This window comes from Mya arenaria, chromosome 10 (genome assembly GCF_026914265.1).
Source record: "Mya arenaria isolate MELC-2E11 chromosome 10, ASM2691426v1".
Lineage (NCBI taxonomy): Eukaryota > Metazoa > Mollusca > Bivalvia > Myida > Myidae > Mya > Mya arenaria.
The window spans coordinates 40,345,496-40,364,414 of record NC_069131.1 but is presented as its reverse complement, the minus strand read 5'-3'; the positions used below and the strand labels follow the sequence as shown (position 1 = coordinate 40,364,414).

General features: G+C 33.3%; 1 protein-coding gene across 1 annotated transcript; it reads left to right on the top strand.

Annotated features, from left to right (window-relative positions):
- The first annotated feature begins 4,096 nt into the window (after positions 1–4,096).
- On the top strand, positions 4,097–15,745 carry LOC128206429 (receptor-type tyrosine-protein phosphatase alpha-like). The gene is made up of 21 exons (XM_052908854.1): positions 4,097–5,083; positions 5,429–5,549; positions 5,702–5,799; positions 5,961–6,056; positions 6,372–6,524; positions 6,764–6,927; positions 7,110–7,197; positions 7,445–7,509; positions 7,714–7,750; positions 8,011–8,114; positions 8,312–8,437; positions 9,357–9,505; positions 9,845–9,980; positions 10,503–10,631; positions 10,846–10,948; positions 12,092–12,168; positions 12,357–12,491; positions 13,067–13,207; positions 13,341–13,498; positions 13,916–14,051; positions 14,311–15,745. The coding sequence occupies exons 1-21, from the start codon at positions 4,192–4,194 to the stop codon at positions 14,416–14,418; spliced, it is 3,216 nt and encodes a 1,071-aa protein (XP_052764814.1). The 5' UTR covers positions 4,097–4,191; the 3' UTR covers positions 14,419–15,745.
- Positions 15,746–18,919: the final 3,174 nt, after the last annotated feature.

The window sequence follows — 18,919 nt, the reverse complement described above, 5'->3', positions numbered from 1 at the left end:
GTTTTAAGCCAATTTTGTGCGAAATCGAAACCTCTACTTATCATAGCATGGCCTTGGGTGATAACAAGCTTATTTTTTAACTCGACCATGTGACTTGGCCTTTTTAACCTTTTAGCATGCACCATCAAATGTGTAAACAAGCTTTCCTTTCGATTTGAACAGATGAAGTATTTTTTCGCATAACGCCTATGACGACATTTTAAAAAGCCTGTACCCAATATGATATTTAAAAATTATATATGGCTGCAATACCAGAAAAGCAAATTCGCTTTTCAATGCGTCGTGACTGAAGAGCCCGTAATGGGATCTGACAAATTCGAGGGGTAAATGCGAAAGGTTCTAAGTGACATTGGACTAATAAGCAGAAGAGCCTTTTCGCTTTCACCTCGCGAATTACGCAAAATACAAGTTGTGCATTTCTATTTGAAAAAATATTGTCTCTTTGAAACTCATTCCAGGTATATACAAACACTTATAAACGAACGACGGACGGACGGACAGTGGCTGATCACAATGTTCAAAGGTCACGCCACTACTTCACAGTTCATCTTTAAGAGGGCTTATACCCTTGCCTATTAAACTATCACTTGATAAAGCTAGAAATCGCAGTAGGAATTTGGAGGGTAGTGTAAAGTTTTATTACAAAAATCACGATATGGAGTGAACAATGTCATGCAAAGTGACAAATCACGATCAAATCCACGATTTTTTTTGGAAAACAGCAAACAAGAAAACTGAGTCTAAGCTCCTTCAAACATGTTAAGTACATGCATGACTATTAACATGAACTCATCTAGTACTAAACTTTCAAATCATAGTTATATTCGTCCAGTGAGTTAATATGGGAAAGTTAAGAGTACCTGCATTTTGAGAAACTGAAATTATAGCCAGCAATTAGCAAAGTCCTCTTCGTCGCATAGCAGATTGAAACCATTTGGGTCCATAAGATTTGGTATACGTTCGGTTCCATGAATATTATATGAAGAAGATTTTGCAAAAATTAAAGCACGAACACAAATTATATTTGGGCGCGTTTCAGATTCCTCTAACATTAATTCATCGCAGAAGTCGTTCACAAGTGCAGCACCCAGCACAGCGCCTGACACATATACTTTTTATTGTTCTGGAATATATTTTCCTATTAAAAAGTGCAATTTGGCAATCTGTGAACGAATCCCATTATATCGTTAATGAGGAGTTAATGCTGACATATTAAAAATGAACGTTTCATGGCTCTCTTATACTTTTGCAGTTTTGAAGGACACAGATTTGATAATTAAGGCGGGATGCACTGACGCATGGTCTTGAGGGCAATTGTATATGCCCCTCTTAAGTGCGGAACATTGTATTACTCCTCTCTTTTGCACGAAAACGTACAGAAACGTCACCATGTGCCGTAAAAGATGGGGTGGCGAGGGGTCGGGCCCCCTGAATTTTGACAATCCCTTTTTTAAATTTGTTCATCACCCCCCCCCCTCCACTTTCAAATTTAAATCGGACCCCTTTCGTTATGTGAGGCTCCCTTATAGGACGCATTAGAGACCATGCATCCGCGGTAAAACACTACATTGTTCTCTCGTTCATAAATAATTGAGAAATTAAAGAAACACTTTTGGTTATCAATATTGGAGTTGGATCCCCGGCATTGTATTCTTTATCCGCGCATGCTTAACGTTGCATAATGATGTTGTTGTCATAGCTTTTATTGAATTGCTTCAAATTTAAGAACGCCTCTATGCGTACCACCTGTCAAAAATGACACCATTTGTGATCAAAATTAATCGACTGATTTTTGGATCAAAACTTAATGTTGAATTTTTGTCAGGGTCAATTCTCAACGTTGAAAAATGACCCCGAGTCAATTATCAACGTTGAAAAACGACCCATAGGGTCACGTTTCAACAGGGTCAAAATTCGTTGAAAGTATACCTAAGTACCGTCTTTCTCTCCGGAATTATTACTCTGTCAGCAGGTGAGGAAAGGTTTTATGCGAAACTATGACCAATAATTTCTCTGTTTTGACGTACAGTCGAATCCCGTTGGCGAGGACTCCCAGCGACCGGCAAAAATACCTCGAGCATGGGCAAAGTTGAGCTAAGCGGAAATGCTTACCTTAAAGTTTAAAGAGATCGGTCTCTTAGATACAGTTCGAGCCAATGAGGATTTCGAACCAAGCGAGTTCGAGCAAACGGAGCTCGACTACATATCAAATGTTTGAGAGGAATTGTATACAAAGGGATAAATATATATGTACAAGTGTAGAAAACGATAACGATGGCTGGGTCATAAATAGCTGTTCTAACGATATTGATATTAGACGAAACACTTCACAAAGGCACTCTCACAGATTGAACGTTTTAACAACTCTTTTTATTCCTTTGTCTTGCAACGAGCCATTTTTTGCGAAAATGCATAGAAACTAGTTATATAAGACTGCTGACAAAAATTTAGATCGCAGATTTATATATTTAAGTTCAAAAATTGATGTTTTATGCAATTTTATCAAACCGTAAGTAATGGTTTGAGCCATAAACATTTAATTTTCGAACAGAAATATGAAAATCTGCGACCTGATCTTTTGTCGGCAATCTTTTATCATTAGTTTGCAGATATTTACGCAAAAAATTGCTCTTTCAAAGACAAAAAAAAGGTGTAAAAGGGTATGTCAGTGAGATAGCTGCGGTAAATATATGTTAATCATGTTTGATAAATTTATACCCTGAGGTGAAAATCAATAAATGAAGTATTTACAGAAGGTTTATGTAAACAAGTGTATCCAATTCTCGTTGTTTGATAAATATAATCCATATTGTTCAAAGTTGACCATCGAATAATCTGCATAACGCATATGATCATAAAATTCAGTACTAACTAAAAATAACAGTGACGTCATAGCGGAACCCCATGAAGCATACATTCATGGGATAACGCTATGACGTCACTGTAGGTCTTTTCAAATCCAGTATAACATAGGTGTTTGTTACTAATTTCTTGATTTGTAAATGTTAATCTGTAGATTGGGTGTAACAAAATTGCTGGTTCTTACTTTCCATTTTAAACCAACGCCATCCATTCGTTTAAAGGAAAATGAAACAATGTAAAGCATAACGATCTGTTCTTCCGTATACGGTATAACCGTTTGGCGTCGAACGTGGTGGAGACTGTCGGACATTACCCAATCATTCTCCGAAATCAGTTGAGTATGCCATACTACTCATTTGCTTTGTCCCATCTCATTGTTCAACCGTATAAGTAATTGAAAGTAACTAGAATCAGCTTTTAAACATATATAGCATGATATATTTATTTACTGTTTTTTGTTTCTTTTATACAGATTTTTATACAATGTAGAATTTTTAACCAAGGTACAAAAATAGTTGAAGTAAAGAAATTGAACTATTCTACCTTGTTCAAACATGTCTTACCTTCCAACTCTCCCCTCTCAAAATTCAATCTGCCCCACCACAATCGGGGAGACTGCTACAAGTAACCAAATGGTATTCAACCTTGCCATCCTTCTTTTCAAGATTGTTTGCAGTTCTTCTCACATTTCATTAATACACAGCCTATCAAAATCATAGTATACCAAACAAAATCCCCTCACACTGTGACATTGCATTTTGTTCGATTTCTCTGGTATCGAACATGTCGTGGTAAGGTTTTTTGTTGATTTTTTAATATGTGTGTATAATTTTATTTCTGTGGACCTTCGTGCCTTTATAAAAGAGCACAGTTTAGGTTAAGGCGGCAGACAGGGAAAGTGTCCTTTACATTGATATATTGTCAAATCTTAAGCTGATATGTCCCTGTAGTTTACATTTTACTATTAATACAATTATTAGTATGAACCTATTATCTGGTCGATTTTATACACATTTGTTTTTGTATTAGTTATCGACACGGACAACACATACAATAAGGTGGTATTTGAACAGCTGCATTAAAGTTAATATTCGACTAAAATGCATGAAACTGATTTATATCTGATCTCATCTCTGATCTTGAGCGGTATAGGACAAATCTTCTATAATCCTTGTAAGTTTACTTCCTGGTCTGTCATATCAACACGATTAGTTTCGGATATCATTTGAAGTAGTAAACATTTACTGTGCGGTGATGAATTAAGACTGTTTCAGTTTTTACTGACGTTGGAGATCTGTCTAAACTTAAGATAATAAAATTAATACCAAAATGCTAATCATTCTAATATCGTTTAGTTTAATAAGTGTCGTGGTTTGTGAAAGATGTCCACCTGGGAAATATGGTGACCAATGTGACCTTAATTGCACATATCTTCATTGTTTCTGCAGTTCACAATTTAACTGTGAGTTGTGCGAGCCTGGATATTTTAACACAAGTATTTTCTGCAAGAACACATGCATTCCTTCAACATGCACGTGTACCGACTATACAAATTGCCATTCCTGCATAGACGGACATTATGGATTGAAGAATAAATGTAACCAAAATTGTTCTGCTCTTTGCCATGGAACTAAATGCTACAATGACGGAACCTGTGTAAATTGTAAGCCCAATTTCACTGGAAGTAATTGCGACTCGTGTGTAGATGGCCGATATGGAGCAAACTGCGCTTTACAATGCAGTCAAGGTTGTGAGGGGAATAATTGTAAACCAAGTGATGGATCATGCAACTGCAGAAGTAATTATAGTGGTGACAAATGTGAAAACTGTATTGCAGATCGGTATGGAGAAGACTGTTCAAAAGAATGTAGTCCGGGCTGCATACAAAATACTTGCTCCTCCACTGATGGAAAGTGTAATTGCAAAGAATTTTACACAGGAGAAAATTGTGACGTTTGTGTAGACGGGCGTTACGGTGAAAATACATGTGACCAAAAGTGCTCTTTTGGATGCAATAAAAAAACATGTAGCCGTAATGGAACGTGTATATGTAAGCCTAATTTTACTGGAAATAAATGCGACTCTTGTGTTAATGGCGTTGGTTGTGATGGGAACAATTGCTCCCATATTGATGGAAAGTGTATTTGTAAAGAATTTTACACAGGAGATAAATGTGACGTCTGTGTAGATTGGTCATACGGGGACGGTTGTTTGAATGCATGTGAGTTCTGCTATTTATGTAATACATTTTTAAGTAAACAGCTATTACATTCTACATTTTCTTATGATATTATTTTACATAGATAACAATAAAATATATAACTAGGAGATAGTTGAACAATAGAAATAAAGCAAACGTGCATTAATAAAACACGAATGCTATGCACGATCTTAAAAACAATAAATGGTGTGAAGGTTTTGCTAGTCTCACTGTATTATTATATCGTCGAATGAAAATTTGTGCCAATAAGGACAGCGTTTAAAAAAACTTGTTCAACTAGTGTTCTGTTCAAAAATATTAATAAGAAGAACTTCATGATTTTTGCTGATTTTAATGGTAATTTAGCGACATGGAATGAGTCCACAGAGGGAGAAAAACTTAACGTTGGTGCTGCAATTGGTGTGTCGATTGCTGCTGTTCTTTTACTTGTAGCGGTTATCGTTGCTGTCATCATTCTCAAACAGAGGTATAATGTAAAGATAATAATTTATACCGAAGTTTATTCATATTTTGTACGAAGTACTTTTATATTTAACCAAATTATTAATATTGATAATAGATGCAGTTATTATTCATTAAAATATCTTACATCATTTTCGTCTTGTTTCCATTTCAAAGAAATGAGTTATGCTGGAAAAAGCGACGAGATGAAGAGCAACACAGCGAAGTAATACATACACCCCAGCCGGTTGTGTACGCTACAGTGCCGAAAAATAGTAATGCTATATTGTCCCTTCATTATTGTCCTTCTTTGTCCATTTGTCCTTTGTTTGTTTTATACTATCATACGGAAGTTATTGCAAAAACAACAACACAACAACATATAAGCGTCGTTATTTCATATTCTTAAAACCTGTGCTCAATCTGTTTATTTTAGGACATTCATCTGTTCCCGCTCAGCAAATGGAGTCCAATCGTGGCAATCAGGCACACCACCCTCGTACTTCATTAACCGATCACCACGCAGAAACTGGTAAAATAATCAAACGTATACGTATGCTGTTTTGCTTGATTGTGACGACAGTGATTTACAACATTTTCGAGTAAGGGTTCTGGGTAGACAATATTAACGATGTCCTGTTTGCGTGGCCATTTGTAGAACGTACCTAGGTGGGGCTCGAACCCTATACCCTTTGGAAAAGAGATAGACACATACATTAATCATTACAACAATTTCACCGTGGATTGATTTTCCTATAATGTGATAACAAGTATTATTCGACAACTACATATTACTTACTGTATATGTTTAGGATATGAGCAATGAAAACATTTATTTGCCTTAAAGGAAACAAATTATACGAAGACATCTCAAATGGACCTGATGATTCAGGCATTATTCAAAAGAACGTCAAACAAGAGACAGAATACATAATGCAAACACACCAGGTTCAACTGGTGATGACAGAAGAAACTACTGAAGATGATGGCCTTGAAAATGGTAAACATTAGATTGTACAATTTTTCATCTCATACTGCATTGTTTTAAGGTATGGTTTTACTGTTTAATATTCATATGTATGAGTATATTAATTCGAATTTGTAAGGAGTTCAAAAAGACGTAAACATCAAGTAAGTTTTGTCTAGACAAAAAATATACACTGTAATTGACCTATATTTGTATAATAATTGTAATGAATACTTCTTCACTGTTATAAAAACACCATTAAAATCATTTAGATGAAGATGACCAAATAGCTCGAGCAAGAGCAATCACCTTTGAAGAGAAAGGCGGTATATATTACAACAACGCTGATAAAATCAATAATCAAAAAATCGCTGTCAACAACTTAACGAAATACGTGATCGAGAAAACTGTCATAGATATTGAAGAAGAATTTGAGGTAAAAGAAACAACTTCCCTATTTAAGGCCCTAACATCACCCGTTAAATATTTCAGATTTTTTAACTATTTTTTTCTTGGTAAAAACATTCAACAACTGAATGGAACTATGGAACTAATTAGATTGTCTTTTAATTGACTTATATTCAATTGCATAATATGACAGTTCCAGTTTCCTTGCAGAAATTTCCTTATGGATTGACAAAATCATACGCCGTGTCGCAGAAGCTCGAGCATAGTCATCGAAACAGATATAAAGGAATTTATCCATGTATGGTTTGTGTTTTGATAAAAGCGTAAAGAGATATCATTTTAAAAATGCATTTGACAGGTCATGTCTATCTTTCCATGTAACCGAGCTGCTCTTGTCTATAAATTTACCATGCTTATGCTTTGAGATATATGTGTCATATGTTAGTCTAGTTAAAATGTACGTATGATTTAATCACAATATCAATTCATCAATTATGGGAACGTTTATTGTATGTTATTGGATACATATTAGTATATATTTACAGACGACGACACAAGGGTCAAGCTACGCGACTGTCAGACAGATTACATCAATGCTAGTTTCATAAATGTAAGTGAGCGTAATTTGTGTTGCGTATGTGTTGCCTATAAGCCTTCATTTTATATTAAGTGAACGATATATATTTCAAACATTAATAAAATTAGATATAAAGTATTGATAGCATTTCATCAAGTATCGAACAGTTGTTTCTCATATAGAAGGTGATGATTGAGTTGTTATTGATTTAACTCATAGACTATACGTTTATTTCAGGGGTATAATAAACGACATGCGTACATTGCAGCTTTAGGTAATATATGGGCTTTTAAATGTTTGAATTATAACTTAAAATATATTAGGCAATTGATAGTTTCTTATCGCCCCAATCATAACACGATTTCTAACTCATGCTGCAATATCATTTCGTACTGTGAACATATGGTTACAAGTAGGTTATTTTGTACTTCAAGGATACTCAAAACTGTTTGCATAACAAACACATTAAGGACGATATTGAGTTCATGTCTACTTAAATACTCAGCTGTTATCATCTTCACTGTTTACTTAAAGGTCCCATGTCAAAGCAGCTTGGGGATTTCAGTCCATTTTGGCAGATGATCTGGCAAGAGAAAGTGGAGAAAATTGTCATGCTGACCAACCTTGTTGAAGATGGAGTAAGATGTTTGCAAAACATGTACAATTTAAAGATTTATTTGCAAAAATTATATTCCTTGTTTCATTCCCAAAGATATTCACCAAGTTGACATTCAATAAGTCCCTTTTCAAACATGATTGACACACTAACTTTTATTCCTTATGTTGATCAATCAAACCTCATTTACGTTAATTTAAGTTTTGCATTACCTTACAGAAAGACAAATGCGAGCAATATTGGCCACCTCCTGGGACCAGTAAAAATTACGGAATGCATTATATTTCCTGTCTTAACGAGAATGAATATGCCGACTATAAGAGGAGGGAATTCACAATTTCAAAGGTGTTGTGATTGAAACAAACAATAGTGTTTAATTATGTAATTAGTTCATATATTATAGTATAACAGTTCTGCATTATAAGTGAAAGAACAACCATATTCGGTCACATTCCTACATATAATATACGCAACACGTTCAGATAGGTCTTCTACCTTATGCAGATTGGTTGAAATTTAATCTCGGTATATACATTATTTCTTTTAAAAAAGGCTATCCGAATGCTACGTTTAAAATGCACGTGGACGATATTCAGTAGTCAACCTATCTTTTTTTGTTTTATGACTAAATCAATACAATGCACATCGTAAAGATTACATCAGTTGCAAAGAATTTAAATATTTTTATGTATGCAAACAAACTTTTCTTTCGAGTGAAATCAAGGTTATCAAAGATTACTTCAGTTTAATATTTTGTTATTCAAACAAGCTTATCTTTCGACTGCGATCGTATGATGAATTACAATGTGTAACAAGTGTGCAGTATTTTAAAGCAAAATATCAATCTTCAAATAAAACTTCCGTATTCAATGTACATGCTGTTAACCATATTTTACATTCAAATTCTTAAGTTAAAGTTAAGGAAGATTTTTTAGACAATAACAAAACGATAATATTATTGCTTTTGTAATTATAATTACATTTACGGAAACGAGCATTTAGGCCTTCAAATGAATCATAACAGCAAAAGAAATAAATATTCATTTAAAATGTCACTGCGTATATGAAAAGTCATTTTAAACTTAATTTGCTGAAGGAGCATCGATGAACTATCCTACAAGACTTACACAATTGTATTATAAATTGGATTTGTAACCTTGAACAGTTGTACAAATAGTGCACTTATATCTTTCATTTAGTGAACATTATGCAAACAATTAAGGTTAACAAACATTATTATCTCTTGTTCATTGCAAATTGTCAGGGTCGCGAGACCAGAGAACTTCATCACCTGCACTTTACCTGCTGGCCTGACAAAGATGTACCGGAGGATGTGACAGGAATCACTGAGTTCAGACAGAGAGTGCAAAACATACCTAGCCAATTTGATGGTCCTGTTCTCGTTCACTGCAGGTAAATGTTGCTCTATTTGGAATAGCTCCAATGTTACTACAAGTATATACAGGTAGCATAACCACCACCCGTTCGAGCAAACTAAGCCTTCATGTGTTTGCTTTAATTAAAATTATATTAATGATTTTCAGCAAATATTCATTGTTAGAACGTTATGGATTTTGTTTGATAAGACAGTTCTTTCATCATTCCATTATTTATAAAAACACACTTGTATATGAAATACTGTATTCTTAACATTTCACTATTTATGTGTGTTGAAGTTTCATAGAAACAATACTGTCGTCGTACCTCTTGTGCATGCACGTATTTCAAAACATTTGTCATTGGCTCATTCAGTGCTGGGGTTGGAAGAACTGGAACATACATCGCTCTAGATATTTTAACAAAAGAGGGAGAGAGTGAGGGATCAATACACATCCCTGGCTGTGTGATTAACATGAGACACGATAGGGCCAATATGATACAGACCAAGGTGCATTATGATATGATATATATCTTAAATTCCTCAGATAATGTTGCCAATGCATTTAGTGTCAGTATTCATATTTGTGATATAAGAAGTAGATTAATTTTTCGTATAATGCAACAGGTCAATAATAGTTGTGTTGCTTAAGCTGAACAGACTATATATCTTACAATAAATTTGGCATTCCAACATAATTATCTTCATTGCTTTTGAACCATTTATGTATATACCTTCACACTAGTAACCGGTACAGTAATTTTGTTGATTGTTGCATATTTTTAACGGCTAATGTTAGTATCTAAATCATGCTTGTTTGAGTTCTGTTAAGGTCCTTCATGTTAACGACGCTGTTTATTGTTTGTTCAAAATATTATTTCACGCCCCTCCAAATATTTGTGTGTGTGATCATACACTGTCTATTTTTAAGATCAATCCAACAAAACTTCATCTGATTAAATTTTGTTTAAAATCTGTGAAATTAAATTGAGTATAACAAAAGTCAAGCTCGTAGTGGATGTTTCTATTTAGAACCAGTACGAGTTCTTACATAGAGCGCTTGTCTGTTCACTGAGTGATATCAGCAAACCAATAAGAGGGAAATATTTTCGCCAGTACATGAGGCAGATGGGGAATGAAGACTTCGACGGACAATTTCAGGTTTAAACGTTGTCGCCTTTTAACTTAATTTCTAACTAATTGGCACTGTTATCATCGATATGATTATTCAAATACAATATCTGCAAACGTAACACTATTCAAAGCATTCGTTGTTCACCACCCTGATGTAGACAATATCAAACCAGTTTTGCATATTAACAAATCTGTGAAAATTATCAATAAAGCAAAGAGAGCTATTTATGTGATTATGCAGGAGATGCAAACCGTTTTAGAAAAGCCATCAGATAATGAAATGCATGCCGTTGAGAGGAATAAGATAATGAAAGGAAAGAACAGACCATTTGCAGACATACCAGGTAGTATGATGTTGCTTAATGCACTAGTGTGTGATTTTTCATTACATTTTATGGAATAGAGAATCAATTATTATTTTCTGTGGTAAGATGAAGGAGGTCACTTCATTATTTATGGATGATGTGTAATAATCAATAATATATACTGAATACAATGTGTGTACCAATTATATTTATAACTTACAAACCTTAACGGAGGTCTTAATGACATAAAACAAAGCTACTTCATGTGGTCTACTTCAAATATACTGTCTGTCAGATATTTCGTATGATAAAACTGACGCTCGTTTATCATTTTAATATTTTGAGTTGATATATTAAGTTAAATTTCAATTGTTAAGATTTGCATGTTTTCGTTATGGATTCATATTTACCTTATGCAGAACAAGCTATGAACTACTTACATTCCAGGACTTTCATTGGTTTCACTGGTCTTCGTTATACATGCACGAACCAAAATAAAACTGCGACACTTTCAAATTGTATATTTATAAGAACAAAAACTATATTCATTTAAAAGTTATAACAATTGAATCAAGTGCATGATCGTCACTTCAATAAAATTGCTTCACCATGTTGGCATGTCATGGTTTTCCTGCATATTTTGCGAATATTGTGAAGTATATAAGGCAATATTGTATAACTTGTTAAGATTTTGAAAAGCATTAATTCACATTTGCCCAACAACAGATATTGTTCTAATTGCAGTCATTGACGCGATTACTCGTATATGAGCAAAGTAAACCGAATTAAGCTCCGAAATGCCAAATATTAAATGAATTTCAAACAATTGAACGTTTTTAGTCTGATGAAAGTTGGGTAGTAATGTTCTAATCCTGGGGGCATAAACATGTCTATCGTATATATCCGAGATATGTATTGATAGCCAAATTTTTCTTCTGTTAAATTTGATATAAAATTATACAAAATGAAGCTTAATTAGAATTTGTTCGAATTTGCTATAGTGCGAATAATTTTCTGTAATAAAATGTGATCGTTTAATTTGCATTTCATGCTACATTCCTCTGTTAAAATGAAATTGTATTTCCCGTTTAATTTTAATTTAATGGAAATGCATCTAGACTGACTTTAGAATATAAAACATAAATATTTAAGCTGCATTAATGGTATACGAGTATATTGCAGGAGATCTCAACAGACCTTGTCTGTTCCTCAATAATCCACCAGGTGCTTCTGGATATATAAATGCAGTTTACATCGATGTAAGTAGCATTTAGACCTTGATTGATTTACATTATGTGATCAAATCATGATAACCATTTACTAGAATATATCAAAATAATGCTAACCAATAGGCACTGCAGTGAGTGTTGAAATAATATTGACAAGTTCAATGAGCCAAGCGCATCAGAATCAATCAATCAGCCACTAAAGAAATTCCTTTTTTCAGAGCTTGAAAGAGAGGAATCACTTCTTGGTTGTACAAACTCCTATGAAAGAAACTGTGGTTGACTTTTTGACACTGCTGTTCCAGGAAAAGTGTACATGCGTCGTATGTTTTGAACCTGCAATACAAAAACAAAAGGTATGGTTATCTTAATTTAAAAGTTGTAAGAGTGATTTATGTTAAAAGCCTAAGTTAAGCCTTCTATAAGTGACCCTCCCCCACCAAAAAACAACAACAAACAAACTGTGTATAGTACACAACCTCTGGTTATCGATCTTAATCTACTTGCCTCGGTTCCTCTTATCAGATCTCCAATCTAAGTAACCTGCTGTGCAGTTTTGAAATATTTATTATGAAAATGGACCCTAAATGGCCCTGATCAAATAAACGAATACACAGGAAATTTGCCACTACTGTGACAACAGTTAACAGGAGATGCACAGCAGGGGATTAACATGTCAAACATTCCTTAAAATAGGCCTTTAAGCATAAGATATATATTGTTATTTATTTATACATATTAAACTCATAAATGCTAACATTGTTAACAGTAGATGTTGTTTTCTTTTTACTTTAGTCAAAGGTAACAAAATCAGTCAGTGATGGTGAAAAGCGTTTTTGGATATAATAACATATATTAAAAAAATAGCATTTCTACCTGAAACTGGCACATGTGACTTTAGTTAATCATATTGGAAATCCCAATATTTCAGAAACAAAATGTCGGATTGTATTATCCTGCTGGAAACCACGTTTTAAAACAAGGCATGTTTCAAGTCAGCTGGACCAAACAAGAAAATCACGGCTATTGCACAAAAAGACTCCTAGCGATCAAACATAATGAACCCAATGGGGTAAATATACATTTTTAAGATATTATAACTGATCAGTTTGTGTAAAGACATATAAAGTTTTATAGATTATTGCTTACAAACACTACATCAATACAAATATTTTGCTCAGTCTCAAAACTTGAATTTTAAACAGCACTGTTCTGAAAGGGAAGTCACTCACTTTGAATTCAATACATGGGATAATACCAGTGACATCCCGAGATCAACAAAAGATTACCTTGATCTTATCAAAAGCGTGGACGCAAACATAAGAGAAGTTTCTAACCGAGGCCCGGTTCTAGTTCATTGTTTGTGAGTACCGTTTTTTATACATTTATTTACTATAGAATGTCATTAAATATAATCTTTTCAACATGCATATGTGTGTTTTCATTTATCATGATGTAATTTACATTTTATCTGCAAAGGCATTGCAATCAAAACTTTTCAAAAAAATACGTGGGTGTTTTTAAGTTGTTTTTTGCATAGTTAAACAATTTATTTTGATTATCGAGATATGTGAAGGGCATCCATAGCATTAAACAAGCATAGCGGCCACAAAACTAACTGGCACAAGTATTAAAGACGAAGCCAAATCTAAAGTTGCACTAACATTTGCCAGTCAAAGTTTATAATGGAACTAATCAGTAATTATTCATTTAAAAAAGTTAATATACAATGTATAAGGCTTTAAATATAAAATTTGACTTTTATTCAATTTAATTTCAGAGACGGGGCAGGTAAAAGTGCATTGTTTTGTGTTGTTTCCATTCTGATTGAAAAGATGGATATATACCAGGAAGTCAGCGTTGTTAACACAATAAGGAAGGTCAAGTCAATACGGAAATCAGCAATTCCTACCAAGGTAATGTTTAGAACCGTTGCTTATAAGTGTAAATAAGGAATACGTTTATTTTATTCTTTAACATTCTTTGATCATTTTCAGACGTTTGAAGTCTGACATTTTAACAATATATCTTGGGTTAATAAATATTATCGGATAATGTTATCTTTTATGATTTTCTGTAAAACGTAAATGTCGTACACATACTTAAGGAGGTTATCCTATTGTTTGGTTAACTACAAATATTATTAAAAACATGAATGCTGTTATTTACCTTCAGGCACAATTTGAATTCTGCCACGAATGCGTGTTGTCCTACATGAAGTCATTTGAATATGGTCAATATGCGAATTTCACCGCTAGAATATCCAGTGTATCAGATGCTTAAACTAATTAAAAAAGCTAGACAACAGCTAAGCTGAGAATAAATATACAAACGCTTGTCAATGCTTGAACATAACTAGGTTTTCCTGCCTGAACGTTGTACCAGTATATAGATGATCTGTCCTGTTGACAATCCCAATTGTTTGATACACAATGTATTTCAAGAAGTATTGTTTCGCCAAACCAGATGAATATGTGAGCTTTCCATTTCGGATTTTATGACAACTCTTACAGATATGTACTTTAAAAAAGTTGTCTGAGTTAAAGTACGTATATATTACGAAGTCATCCAATGAAACCATATGAACTTTCATTTGATTTTTATTCATGATTTGTGTTATACATTTGTAGTTTGTTTGTTAATTTTAACATTTTGTTGTAAGGTATGCACTTCCTTTTTAAAAAGTAAAGTGTTCTAATCTAGATGTAAAACAGGTAGTGAATGTATCTATGCCGACAGCAAGTACATGCCAACATTTACTTACGCCTTTATCTAGTCTCGAGAGTAAAGATTTGTATCCTCAATCTATTTTTTTTATGAACATGCTCGTACTGTTACACTGCTGAAAATTCATTTTGATGAATTTGAGTCTAAAAATCTAGGCTCATTTCCTACGTCATATCTTTAGCAATAATACAAGATGTAGCGAGAAATTCATGATGTGTACCCGTGTTAAATTATCCGCTCGTGTAAAAATGCGGTTATTATAAATTGTGCAATTTATATAATGCATGAAATATTAGAACATAAAATGGTTCCTCATATCGACAGGGTTCATACAAACGCGGTCACATACTAACAGCTGTGTTACAGACCAATGGTACTAATTAAGCATATAATTTCCTAATTATCATTCAAACCAAACAACACTATTACTATTAAGGATTTGTTTCTGAGGAAGACGTGCGTGAGAAATTTCCTCCCAAACGCAATTACATTATGCCAACGCATCTATTCTAACATCAGAAACCATTACTGTTGTGTTGTTACATTTAGTATGATCTGTATGTTCCAAATTTCACATGTATTTAAATGTCCACAATATTCGGAAAATAAATATGAAATTGTATACATATATTATGACAAATGCAACATAACGTGCTCAACATGTTGTTTCAATAGCAAATGCAACATTGATGGTACAAGGAAGTGTACTCAGTATTTCATGAGTAGCAAATATGACGCTTGCGATCTGGGTCTTTTTAGGGATACCATATGTAGTTGAAATATTTTGTGACACGTGGCATCATTTATATTTCGAGAAAAGTTTATGTACTGACACAATGGTTAAATAACCGTTGAATTTTTAGAAAAAGGAACAGTGTGTCAATTGTCGGTTAAACTAAGATGGTCCTAATGTATCCATTATCGAAAGATAAATGATATCAAGTATCGAGTCCGAAAGATATTGTCCATTGCATGCGTCTTCGTATTACCTATTCTATTTTGCACTGTAAGCTATAATTATATTTTAACGCGCTTGAGATCTGACTGAATGCGTCTCAAATTACCTATTCTATACTGCATTGCATTGAATTGAATAAACAGCCTACTGCAGTAATGGATGTATAGGTTGACTTAAGTCTCATTGAACAAGGCTTTTCCAATTTTTAACATATATAAACACATGGAAAACGAAAATAGTTTGTTTTTAATATTTGCAAATTAAGATTTATTGATTGACACGTATTGCCTAATATCAAACAGGATATACTAACATTCTGGAGAAAAAAGGTTAAAATATTGTAGTATTAATTATGGAATACGGCCATACATTTATTTATTTTGTGCTCAGTTGTTTGAATATGTTTTAAAATATTTCAGTTAATTTGATATAGATCGTTATATCGTTAGCCGCGTGTTGCAAGAAACGATTCAAGAAAGGTTGGGGTACTTTTTCGAGAAAAAGTTGAGTTTATAAAATTCCAAAAAGGGACGGAATACTCATTCAAGAAAGGTTGAGGTACTAATTGAAAACGTTTGGGAATACTTTTTCGATTAAACGTGAGAGTACCTTTTAGAGAGAGGTTGGGGGTACTAATTCAAAAAGTTTTGGGTGTTTAATGAAAGTACTCTTTATTGTTAACCTTACGTTTAATGTTAATTGAAATAGAAAATGTGTATGGAACAAACATATTGTATCAAAGAAAAGTACAAAATAACACTGAACAGCCATTTGGAAGGAATTTGAATTAAATCATTTGACCTTTATGTATGTACCTGTACAAAACTCACTGCAATATTATTAACAATATTTTATAAAACCATCTTCGGTATATTAATGTATTCTATGTAACTTTTGCAAACGCGATAGTTTTATTCTTTAACATTTCAAGTTCCCATAAAATTAAAGTTAATTTAAAGTGTCACACCCATTTAAAGTCAGACTCAAGTACAACACTCATTTAAAGTCAGACTCTTAACAACACTCATTTAAAGTCAGACTCAGGTACAGGACTCATTTAAAGTCAGACTCAGGTACACTTATGTACAGTCAGATTAAGGTACAACACTCATTTAAAGTCAGACTCAGGTACACTTATGTACAGTCAGATTAAGGTACAACACTCATTTAAAGTCGGACTCAGGTACACTTATGTACAGTCAGATTAAGGTACAACACTCATTTAAAGTCAGACTCAGGTACTACACTCATTTAAATTCAGACTCAGGTACAACATTCATTTAAAGTCAGACTCAGGTACAATACTCATTTAAAGTCAGATTAAGGTACAACGCTCATTTAAAGTCAGACTCAGGTACTATAATCATTTAAAGTCAGATTAAGGTACAACACTCATTGAAAGTCAGATTAAGGTACAACACTCATTTAAAGTCAGACTCAGGTACTACACTCATTTAAAGTCAGATTAAGGTACAACACTCATTTAAAGTCAGACTCAGGTACTACAGTCAATTTAAGTCAGATTAAGGTACTACACTCATTTAAAGTCAGACTCAGGTACAACACTCATTTAAAGTCAGACTCAGGTACAACACTCATTTAAAGTCAGATCAAGGAACTACACTCATTTAAGGTCAGACTCAGGTACTACACTCATTTACAGTCAGATTCAGGTACAACACTCATTTAAAGTCAGATTCAGGTACAACACTCATTTAAAGTCAGATTAAGGTACAACACTCATTTAAAGTCAGATTAAGGTACTACACTCATTTAAAGTCAGGCTCAGGTACAACACTCATTTAAATTCAAACTCAAGTACAACACTCATTTAAGTCAGATTAAGGTGCAACACCCATTTAAAGTCAGATTCAGGTATAACACTCATTTAAAGTCAGACTCAGGTACAACACTCATTTAAAGTCAGACACAGGTACAACACTTATTCAAAGTCATACTCAGGTATACTTGTTTGAATCAAATTTAGGTACAACACTTGTTTATAGTCCGGTTAAGGTATAACACTCATTTGTAGTCAGACTCAAGTAGAACACTTTTTTAAAGTCAGATTTAGGTACACTTATTAGAATCAAATTTAGGTACAACACTTATTTATAGTATGAGAAAGGTATAACATTCAATTGTAATCAGACTCAGGTACAACACGTATTTAAAGTCAGATTTAGGTACACTATTATATAAAGTCAGATAAAGGAATAACACTATTTAAAGTCAGATTAAGGTAAATAATTTTTATAAAAACAAATTGTGCTATGCTAAGCATAGGGAATTTAGTAATGTCCAATCCTCAAAATTCATGTATTTCAATTCAGCAAAAAAGTCGTTGGGTCGAATATTCTGGCGTAGTCAAGGCTTTCAAAATGCTGAAATCAATTTTCAGACACTCTACATATTACCTAATTGATTTAGATTTATTGCACATATGACACAATGAATACACCAGACATGTTTTATATATACACCAGATTTAATAACAACAGATGATTGTTAGCATATATTCAATAGTATGCCGTCTGGTGATTTAAAATTATTAGCGAAACACAGCCATCCTTGTATTGTCAATATGATTACACAAACGTATATCAGAATAGCAAGCTATATGTACCTACGCAAGAGGAATATATATATATTTATATATATATATATAATATAATATTTATATAAACCATATTTTTATATATGTTGCACTCATAAATGTTAACAGATTATGACGAAACATAAGTTAACTTTTGATCACGACGTTTGATCATATACGGTTGCGAAAACAAATTTTGAACTTGGGGCGGGCGATAAATGAAATATAATTTATCTCTTTTAATTTATAAAATTCTGAATCATTTGGAAAACTACTGCAAACTATTTCATATGCGGAATGTCTGTAAACAAATTACGCAAAAGGTGTTTTTACTTCGTGAGCCCATTTTCGGTTCGGAATTAGTAAGTACAGTTATATTGGGGATCATAAATGCTAGTGCGCTTCAATCTTCAATGAAATGGCCTGTTATACCTAAGGCACTCAAGATCGCAAAAATGTCAACGAAATGAATTTCAATCCTTAAAAATATAACCACTCGACTG